The 10,928-nt window shown below is 48.2% G+C and overlaps 1 protein-coding gene across 1 annotated transcript; it reads right to left on the bottom strand.

The window, feature by feature from the left end:
- Positions 1-6,265: 6,265 nt before the first annotated feature.
- LOC125536582 (probable protein phosphatase 2C 64) lies at positions 6,266-10,653 on the bottom strand. The gene is made up of 5 exons (XM_048699821.1): positions 10,012-10,653; positions 9,635-9,907; positions 9,370-9,490; positions 9,067-9,290; positions 6,266-7,025 (listed from the first exon to the last, which is right to left on the bottom strand). Exons 1-5 carry the CDS (start codon positions 10,231-10,233, stop codon positions 6,570-6,572), a joined length of 1,296 nt encoding a protein of 431 aa, XP_048555778.1. The 5' UTR covers positions 10,234-10,653; the 3' UTR covers positions 6,266-6,569.
- Between the last annotated feature and the right edge of the window lie 275 nt (positions 10,654-10,928).

Genomic DNA, 10,928 nt, shown 5'->3' with positions numbered 1-10,928 from the left:
AGTAAGTTGCCGTCGGTTCAATAAGGCAATAAAAATTGCTTCTAAATGTGTTGGATCATTTAGTGTAAGAGAAAATTGAGCGTTGTATGAACTTGTGATGGCAAAGTAATAAAAGCGACAGACTACATAATAAATGTTGCTATCATAAGGGGCAATATAATGTGACGTTCTTTTGCATTAAGGGATTTGGCATACAAACAAATAAGCGCATGACAACCTCTGTTTCCCTCTGTGAAGGGCCTATCTTTTACTTTTATGTATTTACTTTTATGCAGAAGTCAAAGTATTCTCCCTATTCCTTTTTATTTTCTCTTTTCGCAAGCATCATGTGGTGAGGAAAGATCTAGGCACATATATCCAGTTGAATATGAGTGAGCATGAGTTATTATTATTATTATTGACATCACCCTTGAGGTGAATACGTTGGGAGGCGAAACTATAAGCCCCTATCTTTCTATGTGTCCGGTTGAAACTTTTTGCTTATGTGTATGCTGTGAGTGTTAGCAATCATAGAAGGTTAAATGATGGTTGAGTATGTGGACTTGCCAAAAGGCTCCGATATGTGACCCTTCCTGAAAATATGATGAATTGTAGTTGCAAAGTTGACTAAGAACATAGTTTGTTGGTTTTCAATAGAGTTTATGCTTTATACTTCAATGTTGTGATGAATTGTTACTTGTTCATGAGAAGTTTTATGATAAAAGTTGTATGATAAAGCTTTGCGATTAAGTTTTTTGCTGCTATGATATTACATGCTTATGGAAAGAACTTGCGTGACATCTTTTCTCCTACCCTCCCGTGGCAGGGGGGTCCAATTGGAAACTAAGGGATATTAAGGCCTCCTTTTAATAGAGAACCAGAACAAAGCATTAACACACGGTGAATACATGAACTCCTCAAACTACGGTCATCACCGGGAGTGGTCCCGACTATTGTCACTCCGGGGTTGCCGGATCATAACACATAGTAGGTGACTATAACTTGCAAGATTGGATCTAGAACATGGATATAATGGTGATAACATAAACGGTTCAGATCTAAAATCATGGCATCAGGGCCCAAAGTGACAAGCATTAAGCATGGCAAAATCATAGCAACATCAATCTTAGAACATAGTGGATACTAGGGATCAGGCCCTAACAAAACTAACTTGATTAAATGATGAATCTCATCCAACTCCTCACCGACCAGCGAGCCTACGGAGGAATTACTCGCTCCCAGTGGGGAGCATCATGGAATTAGCGACGAAGAAGGGTTGGTGATAATGAAGAACGAAGACCCCCCCCTCTTCGGAGCCCCAAACGGACTCCAGATCTGGCCTCCCGATGAAGAACAGGAGATGACGGCGGCTCCGTCTCGTGGATCATGATAATTATTTTTCCATGATTTTTTTCTCTGATATGTGATTTTATAGTGATACGTCTCCAACGTATCTATAATTTTTTATTGTTCCATGCTATTATATTATTAACCTTGGATGTTTTATATGCATTTATATGCCATTTTATATAATTTTTGGGACTAACCTATTAACCTAGAGCCCAGTGCCAGTTTCTGTTTTTTTCCTTGTTTTAGAGTATCGCAGAAAAGGAAAATCAAACGGAGTCCAATTGACCTGAAACTTCATGGAACTTATTTTTGGACCAGAAGAAGCCCACGGAGTATCGAAGATGGACCAGGAGAGTCCCCGGCTGCCCACGAGGGTGGGGGGGAGCCCACCCCCTGGGCGGGCCCCCTGCCTCGTGGACAGCCCGGAGGTCCACCGACGTACTTCTTCCTCCCATATATACCCATATACCCTAAACACTTCGGGGAGCACAATTGATCAGGAGTTCCGCCGCCAGAAGCCTCCGTAGCCACTGAAAACCAATCTAGACCCGTTCCGGCACCCTGCTGGAGGGGGAGTCCTTCTCCGGTGGCCATCTTAATCATCCCGGTGCTCTCCATGACGAGGAGGGAGTAGTTCTCGCTCGGGGCTGAGGGTATGTACTAGTAGCTATGTGTTTGATCTCTTTCTCTCTCGTGTTCTTAAGGTGGTACGATCTTAATGTATCGCGAGCTTTGCTATTATAGTTGGATCTTATGATGTTTCTCCCCCTCTACTCTCTTGTAATTAATTGAGTTTTCCGTTTGAAGTTATCTTATCGGATTGAGTCTTTAAGGATTTGAGAACACTTGATGTATGTCTTGCGTGGGATACCCGTGGTGATAATGGGGTATTCTATTGATCCACTTGATGTATGTTTTGGTGATCAACTTGAGGGTTCCGCCCATGAACCTATGCATAGGGGTTGGCACACGTTTTCGTATTGACTCTCCGGTAGAAACTTTGGGGCACTCTTTGAAGTTCTTTGTGTTGGTTGAATAGATGAATCTGAGATTGTGTGATGCATATCGTATAATCATACCCACGGATACTTGAGGTGACATTGGAGTATCTAGGTGACATTAGGGTTTTGATTGATTTGTGTCTTAAGGTGTTATTCTAGTACGAACTCTAGGATAGATTGAACGGAAAGAATAGCTTCATGTTATTGTACTACGGACTCTTGAATAGATCGATCAGAAAGAATAACTTTGAGGTGGTTTCGTACCCTACCATAATCTCTTCGTTTGTTCTCCGGTATTAGTGACTTTGGAGTGACTCTTTGTTGCATGTTGAGGGATAGTTATCTGATCCAATTATGTTATTATTGTTGAGAGAACTTACACTAGTGAAAGTATGAACCCTAGGCCTTGTTTCCTAGCATTGCAATACCGTTTGTGATCACTTTTATCATTAGTTACCTTGCTGTTTTTATATTTTCATATTACAAAAACCTTTATATGCCATCCATATACCACTTGTATCACCATCTCTTCGCCGAACTAGTGCACCTATACAATTTACCATTGTATTGGGTGTGTTGGGGACACAAGAGACTCTTTGTTATTTGGTTGCAGGGTTGCTTGAAAGAGACCATCTTCATCCTACGCCTCCTACGGATTGATAAACTATCCACTTGAGGGAAATTTGCTACTGTCCTACAAACCTCTGCACTTGGAGGCCCAACAACGTCTACAAGAAGAAGGTTGTGTAGTAGACATCATATAGTATCAGGGTTGAGGTCTGCGGGGCCACCGGGAGGGGACAACCCACCTGGGTGCGCCAAGAGGGGGCGCGCCCTGATGGGTTGTGCCCACCCAGGTGCCCCCCTCTGGTGGATCTTGGCTCCATAACTTCTCTTCATTGATATAAAAAATCCTCGCAAAGTTTCGTTCCATTTTGATAACTTTTATTTCTGCACAAAAACAACCCCATGGTAGTTCTGCTGAAAACAGCGTCAGTCCGGGGTTAGTTTCATTCATATCATGCAAATTAGAGTCCAAAACAAGAGGAAAAGCGTTAGGAAAAATAGATACGTTGGAGACGTATCAGTATTCTTGTCGGTAATGGGAACCATGTCCCTATCACTGCCACCGGATCCACCACTCTTTCCCCCTATGATTTTCGTCCTACTGATGTTCTCGTTTCTCCCATTGTCGTTACTAGCCTTATTTTTGTTCGTAAATTTACTAAGGATAACTCATGCTCAATTGAATTTTACCCTTGTGGTTTTCTTGTGAAGGATCTTTGCACTCGGATAGTTCACATGATCTCTGTTAGCCACGGTGATCTCTATCCCTTCGTCAGCAATATCGCGGCGGCTTGGGCGTTTGCTCTCCTCACTGCCACTGCGTCGGACTTGTGGCATCGTCGCCTTGGGCACCCCGGCGCTCAAACCCTCTCTACCATCTCTCAAGATTTTCTTAGCGCTTGTAATAAGGCTCCCCACTCACCATGTAGTGCATGCTAACTTGGCCGTCAACCACGTCTTCGTTTGCCTTCCTCTTTTAGCAAGACATATGCTCTTTCTGATTTAATACATTGGATTTGTGGACATCACACGTCGTGAACTTCTTCGGGTTTCAGTATTATCTTGTTGTGTTGGAATTTGGATGATTTTACTCATTTTTCATGTATATTTCCCCTACGTAGCAAATCCGACACCTCCACCATTCTCCAACGCCTTTTCACCTTTGTTCACACTCAATTCAACGTCATCATCAAGGGCATGCAATGTGACAATGGCGGAGAATTCATCAATTCTTCCCTACATACCTTCTTCTCCTCAAATGGCATTGCCTACCGCTTTTCTTGTCCTCGCACCTCACCACAAAACGGCAAAGCAGAACGCATGATTCGTACTACCAACGACATTGTGCGTACACTCCTTCAAGCCAACCTCACTCCACCCTTTTGGGTTGAGCCACTCCACACGGCCACATACTTACTGAACTGGCGGCCCTCGCGTGTCGTTGCCCCTCATACCCCTCACTTCCTTCTCCGTGGCACACCCGACCTACGATCACCTTCACGTATTCGGTTGCCTTTGCTTCCCGAACATGTATGCCACTACGGATCACAAACTCGCTCCACGCTCTACCCGTTGCACCTTCCTCGGCTATGCCCTTGAACACAAAGGTTATCGCTGCTATGATCTTTTCACACACCGCGTCATTGTCTCCCGCCACGTTGTATTCCTTTGATCAAAACCACATTCAAATTCTCTAAGTTTGCACAAAGTCTTTCACCAATCCAAAGACATTTCACACAAAATATTCAAGTAATTATGGAGCACTTCATGCAAACTTAGGCATGAGATGTTCTTCTGGCTATTATTACATGACAGGGTGAATACAAGAAACCTTCTACAGAGAAAGAGCATGTTACTGAAAGACTATAACTGTGTCCTATGTTCAAATAACACTGAGGAAACCCAGGTCCATCTTTTCTGGAACTGTCCATTTGCCCTCAAGTGTTGGGACCATCTAGTCCCTGAGAAGCAAAGAGGCATCTCTGCTTATGATGAGATCACCCTGACTCTGGCACGTCTGCCTGGAGACATTTCATTGGACATCATTATCATTGGATGTTGGGGCATTTTATTAGTGAGGAATGATGAAATTTTCATAACAGCAGCACCACACGTGAACACCTGGAAGTACTATTTGAAAGAGAGACTTTGGGCAGCACAAATCAGGGTAAAACATATCAAGGCATAAGAGATCAGAACCTGGATAGAAAGAGTACTTGTAATATAATCTTTCTCCGTTTGCAGGGTGCAGGTTTGAGAAGTTGCTCCGCATCCAATCCATGCGCGTAGCGTGTCCACACCCGGCAGATCCAGCCATCGCTCTCCACGTACACTGCAAGACGACGGCTACGTAACGTAACGTACGATCGCCCCGTTTGACGTGTGAACAGTGTGGCTACGTGCGTGCGAACTGTAGGTTTCGGTGCTATCTCACGAGCAGTCAGCGACACAAGGGATACGCAGAATCGACGTCCAGTGACAGGTGCTCCTGGATGGTGTGGCTCGTCGCCGGATAGCCTGTCCTGTCCTCCCCGGTAGCACTAGTACTCATCATGGAAGTGCCGGCCGAGTACCGACTCGACTCGTCCAGCCCACTCCACCCGCGACAGGCCGGCCACCGCCTCCCAACAATTATTGCGTGGCGCCACGGAGCACCGCAGAGCAACAGGGCGCCAGGGTCTTCTTGCCCTGCAAACGCAAAGTCTCAAACCATCGCACAGCCACAGCAGCTCAATCAGCGAAATCTTCAAGGTGACGGCGAGGGCTCAGGCCCATGCGGGCATGCTGGAAAATGTCGCGGGCCCAGAAATTCTTGGGTGGGTCAGGTCACGCTGATTCGATTCCTAGCATCACCAACACGACCGGCAACCGGCCGAGAACTAGAACTAGTGCGGCAGAAGAGTTTCTGTTTCTTGACCACGACACGAGTGCTCCATTCTCCGTTTCTCTTTTGTTCTGCGACCTGCACACCGGGGGTCACCAAAAGGGACCAAGGATCACAAATCCCATCTTTTTTCAAGAAAATGCGTCAGGTACGTACTTGCCAGCCAGTCATCAACTCATCATATTCACACCGGGGTGACGCCAGTTCCTTCCTCGTCGACATGATGGCAAAACCGAAAGGAAGAAACACGTGTCTAAGAAAAGGCATAGTAAACGGCTAGCAAACCCGACACAGCGCATTGCCTTCTGTTCTGTCAACAAAAGCTACAAAGCCAAGTGCCGGCCGGGGAATTTACAAGTCACCCGACAATGATATTATCCCAGATGCCTGGGGCCTGGCATGCTCCACGCCCACTGTGCTCTGCTCAGGATCGTCGCTTTGCCCGATTTAACCCAGCAAAACTGCACATTTGAAACAAAAGGCATATGCAATACTGATTTTCGTCCTCGAGGCGCGCCCCCCAATCTTCATAAATAATCGAGCGACACCCGAAAAATGTGAGCCTTTTGTCATTCAAGATATACAGTTTTGGTGGGGTAAAAAGGGGCAACAGCTCGAATTCCAAGCACAGCAACGGAAGGCTTGCTAGGCAGTGAAGCACAACAGCAAATCAGAAGCCTGTTCCATTTCTACAATTTTCCCTGAAACAACTGACCACTACCCTAAACGCAGAGCAACAAACAACAAGGGGGGAGAGAAGAATACTAGAATGGTGGGACGGCTCGTCGTCAACTGACCGCCTTCTCCTCGGAGAACCTGGGAAGCTGAACGAGCGAGTTCACCCGCGTCACCCCATCGAGGCCCGACCAGTTGTGATCGTCGGCTCCACCGGAAACCTTGGCGTCTGCGCCCGCCAAGGCTTTCTCCTGAGCACTCCCCGGGACTGTCCTAACTGTGAAATTGCGAGTTAAGGCGGGCTCCTGTTGCTCCTGCGCTTCGTTAGGGTCTGCGACTGAATCATCCTCGATGCTGATGTTATCCATGGACGCGGTCGAATCACGCTCATGGTCCATTTTGCCATCCAAATATAAGCAAACGACCGCGCAGTCGTCGGTCCGGGATGTTGGGTACTTGGTTTTCCATTCACGGTTAGCTGCCTCGACAAGAGTCCTTGCCGCCTTTGACCGACTTGGGGACGAGGACACTATGTCGACAGCCTCTTGGTTGCTTAGGACATCCCAGACCTGCATGATTTCCATCGGTGCAATCTAGTCAGACATATATATAATGCCAATCAAGTATGTATTCAGCTTGTATGTCTTCCTGAAGTACAACTACAAAGAAACAAAGGAGATGCGCCGCACAAGAGAAGATGACAGGACACAAATGGAAAACTCTAAAAGGCATTGATAATTAAGTAGGCCAAATATCGAAAGGGGACCCAAAAAAGGATTGTTTGTAGTTAGCAACTGCTGTATAACAATTGGGAAGACAATGACTGATGATCGACATGATTATCTGTTTGTTAAAATATCATTTTTAGTGAACATTCCATCGGTAGAATTGACAACTCTTCCACGCAAACTACAATCATTAAGCAACGCTTACAAAGGTGAACAGAAGACAACATCTTGCTTTTGGTACCGTACATTGTTTATATTTGACACTAACATCCCTTTTAGTGCATAAAATGAGAGGGGGAGGGGGCTCAGCAAAAGGTGTCTTCAAGATTAAGCGGAGGGAACTTTTAACATGGTGAGCTTGCTATCATGTTTTTTTCTCTTCGAAAAGGAGGATAATATCCTGCCTCTGCACTGATTCATGCAGAGTCATAAGTTTGCTATCATGTAGTTCATCAAACGTCAAAATGCACACTGTCTCCTAGATAGCATGCGCATTAGCGCTATAACTGGCATAGAAAAATAAACATAACGTCATATGCACTGAACACAGCAAGGAAAAAAAAAGAGGAAAAATCAGCACCAGAGTAAATGCTGTCCCATAGAACCCCAAGCGATATGCAATGAAGTAGCAGCCCCACGACTACTCCCTCAACCACAGTGGCCGTCCATGGTGCACACTTAAAACTTTGATGGGTCGCGACACATTATAAGGTGGCCTCTGTGAGTTACTAGATGCCTTTTCTTTCAAAAGGAGGTTGAAACCTCCGGCCTCTGCATCATTGTGATGCACGCAGCCGTTCTTATTAATTATTAAGCAGAGTACATAACGAAGCAACCACATATGAACCATTACAAGATATGAAAAAAAAACACCTACAACTAACTCGATTTCTTCCGCAGCAATGCCTTCAAAGTTACTAGATGCGTACACCGTTAAATGTAATGTTAATTATAGAAATGTGCTGACATCTGAACCTTAATTTGGTGGAATCAAAAGAGAGCAAGCAAAGCCAGCCCCCTAACACCACAAAAATGAAGCACAGAGTCTCCCGAGAATTTATAAGTATTGTCAAATTATCCATTTTTAAGTGATTGACAAATCATCAAGTTAATGAACTAAGAAAATGGCAGAAGTTCATAACTAAAAAAACCAAACAGGGAGTCATGGATCATAAGAATTTTATTAGTACATACTAAGTATTATTAGCACGAACCGGTCCGCTGGAAATCGACATTATTCAGATGCATCGAATCTTAAGAAGGAAAGAAGCTATGGATCAAAAGAATATCAATTCTATCTCATGCAATGAGCAGTCACTCGCCACACCCAGTTCTCTAACTGCTCATGATGTCGCCACAGCGATTAAACCAATTAGTCCTGCCAAGTTGAACTTGGATTAAGATATAAGAGTTGAAGTACAGCAGATGACAACAGGCGGGTGACGATGCAGCAAAGAAGTGTGTTAAGCTGGCTAATCATTATCTATGCAGCAAGTCACAAAGGCACAGATGGTGGAAATTAATATCATCGCCCCTGTCACCATGACAGTTTAGCAACCAATACGGAAAGCTGGAGCATTTTGAAGTCAAAAGGACTGGATCGCCCGTATATAGTACTATCATTCTTAGGGTTCTTGGAGCTTCTACCAGACGCCCTGGATGTTCAAGGCCCGCCATGTGAGACTAATCAGTGCATCGCGAACGCGAAAGTGTGACAGATTGACATTACACCGCGACTAATTTAAGTAGCTCCGACAACAGGAAAGTGGCAAGATTTTGCTGGGACAGACTCAGATATTGCACGGGCACATAGGAATGACCAACAACCATGTATTATAGGACAGAGAAATGGGAGAAAGGAGTGAAAGATGTGTGTAATTACCCCGTCGGATGCGAGGATGACGAACTGGTCCTTGTCCGTGAGAGGCCAGTGGAAGAAGTCCGGCACCGAGATGACGCCGTAGTCCTTGAGGCAGAAGTCCCCGAACGCCCGCGCCATGGCCAGGCCCGGCGCGTCGTCGAACGGAAGCCACACCCTCGGCACCTCCGGCTCGTCCTGCAGCGCGAACACCCTGCCCCTGCACTTCTTGATCCGCTCCGCCTCGCCTGACATCGCAGACCGCTGGTGTCAACACAGAAAGTCCCAGGACCAAAATGGCTGAATTAATTGTGTGTAGTGGCGTACTGGGGACGTCGGGCTTGAGGTCAACGGTGAGCTGCACGGCCGCCATGCCGCCGGCGGCGGCGTCTCTGGAGCCTAGGACGGCGCGCGAGTCCCCGATGTTGGCCATGTAAAGGTCCGTGCCCTGCGTGCAGAGACCGCCAGTGAGTAGACGCGCACGGACAAAGAGGGGGTCAGAACTAAAACAAGTGATTTGACATTTCTGCTCGGACGGGACGCGGGAGAGATGTATCATGGTATGTGAATGTCCGGCGGCAGTGCCACGTACGAGCTTGAGGACGGTGACGGCGGTGCTGCCGCTGCAGAAGCTGTCGAGGGCGGGGTGGGAGCGGAGGTCCTTGTCCATGGCCTTGTAGGCGCGCGCGAAGGCCTTCCTCCAGGCGGCGGCCGGCATGTCGAGCCCGGTCTTGGGCGAGGCGCGCGCGGCGGACATGAGCCTGAGCGGCAGCGAGTCCCGCACCCTGCGCGCCACCAGGTGGCCGTGCGGCCCGTGGCCGTCGAACACCCCGCACAACACGCCGTCCTCCTCCCCGCCGAACCCCTGCCACAAACAAACACGCACCGGGTCAACCTAATCGACTCGAAATGGGAGGCGGAGAGGAGGGGCGGAGGGGGAGCGATTCTCGGGGTGGTTTGTTAGCTTACATCCCAGATGAGCATGGCGTCCTGGTTGATCCCCTTGCGGCCCTGCTGCGTGAAGACGGAGGCGGTGCGGCTGCGGCCGTCGTTGGAGAAGATCCGGCCGGGGACCGTCCCCAGCTGGTCCTCCCGCGGCGCCTTCCACCTCCTCCGCCGCCTCTTCCCGTCCTCGCCGGCCGCGCCGGCCGCCGTGACCGCCGTGTCCCCCCTCGCCGCGCAGTTCCCCATCGCGCACCAGCAATGCCAGCCAGCAAGAAACGCGCCGCAAGAGCTTGCCGGCGCCCGGTGCAAGAGGGAAGAAGGATTCTTTCTTCTTGCTTGTCTCAGGAGGAGCCGGGAGTCGCAGATGCGGCACTCAACATGGGCACGAAAAGTCAAGGCGGCCCCGTCATCCCATGGACGAGGCGAGAGGAGAGAAACGAGCTAGGTCGGGACGGAGGGTTGCTTATTTATTGCGCTGCGGCAGTGACACACACGCACACGCGCACGCACGCCGAGAGGCAGGCAGACAGCCACCTCCGTCCAGTCCTCCGGGCGGCAGGCGCACGGAGGGAGAGGCCCCTGGTTGATGGCGTGCGACGGCGTGGGCGCTCCCGACACGCCCACGACGACCTCACTGCTAGTAGCTGCTCTGTTGTTTTACTCCCACGTAACGTACCACCTTTCCTGATTAACTAGGCCGCGGCAGGTAATGTACCGCGAGGAGCTGAGCTTTGTTTACTGACGGGTCGCGAGCTGCGAGGAATAAACAAGCGGCGAGCGGCGGCGATGGTCAGAGCGGGCGGGCATCGAACGGATCACCGATGTGGTGGTAGTAGTAGTATATCAATCAACTACTACTCCCTCCGTAATCACAGAGATTCGTTCAAGCGTTCATTTCCGGCAGGTAATTACGACTTGCTGTCACCCGTGACCTTCCTCAA

This window comes from Triticum urartu, chromosome 2 (assembly GCF_003073215.2).
Source record: "Triticum urartu cultivar G1812 chromosome 2, Tu2.1, whole genome shotgun sequence".
In the NCBI taxonomy this organism is placed as follows: Eukaryota; Viridiplantae; Streptophyta; class Magnoliopsida; order Poales; family Poaceae; genus Triticum; species Triticum urartu.
This window is presented reverse-complemented; position numbering and strand designations above follow the sequence as displayed.

Coding starts and splice junctions, on each gene's coding strand:
- LOC125536582 (XM_048699821.1), bottom strand. CDS start 10,233: ATGGGGAACTGCGCGGCGAGGGGGGACACGGCGGTCACGGCGGCCGGC. Junction 9,491..9,634: donor CCGTCACCGTCCTCAAGCTC/GTACGTGGCACT, acceptor CTCTGCACGCAG/GGCACGGACCTTTACATGGC. Junction 7,026..9,066: donor TCATCCTCGCATCCGACGGG/GTAATTACACAC, acceptor GAAATCATGCAG/GTCTGGGATGTCCTAAGCAA.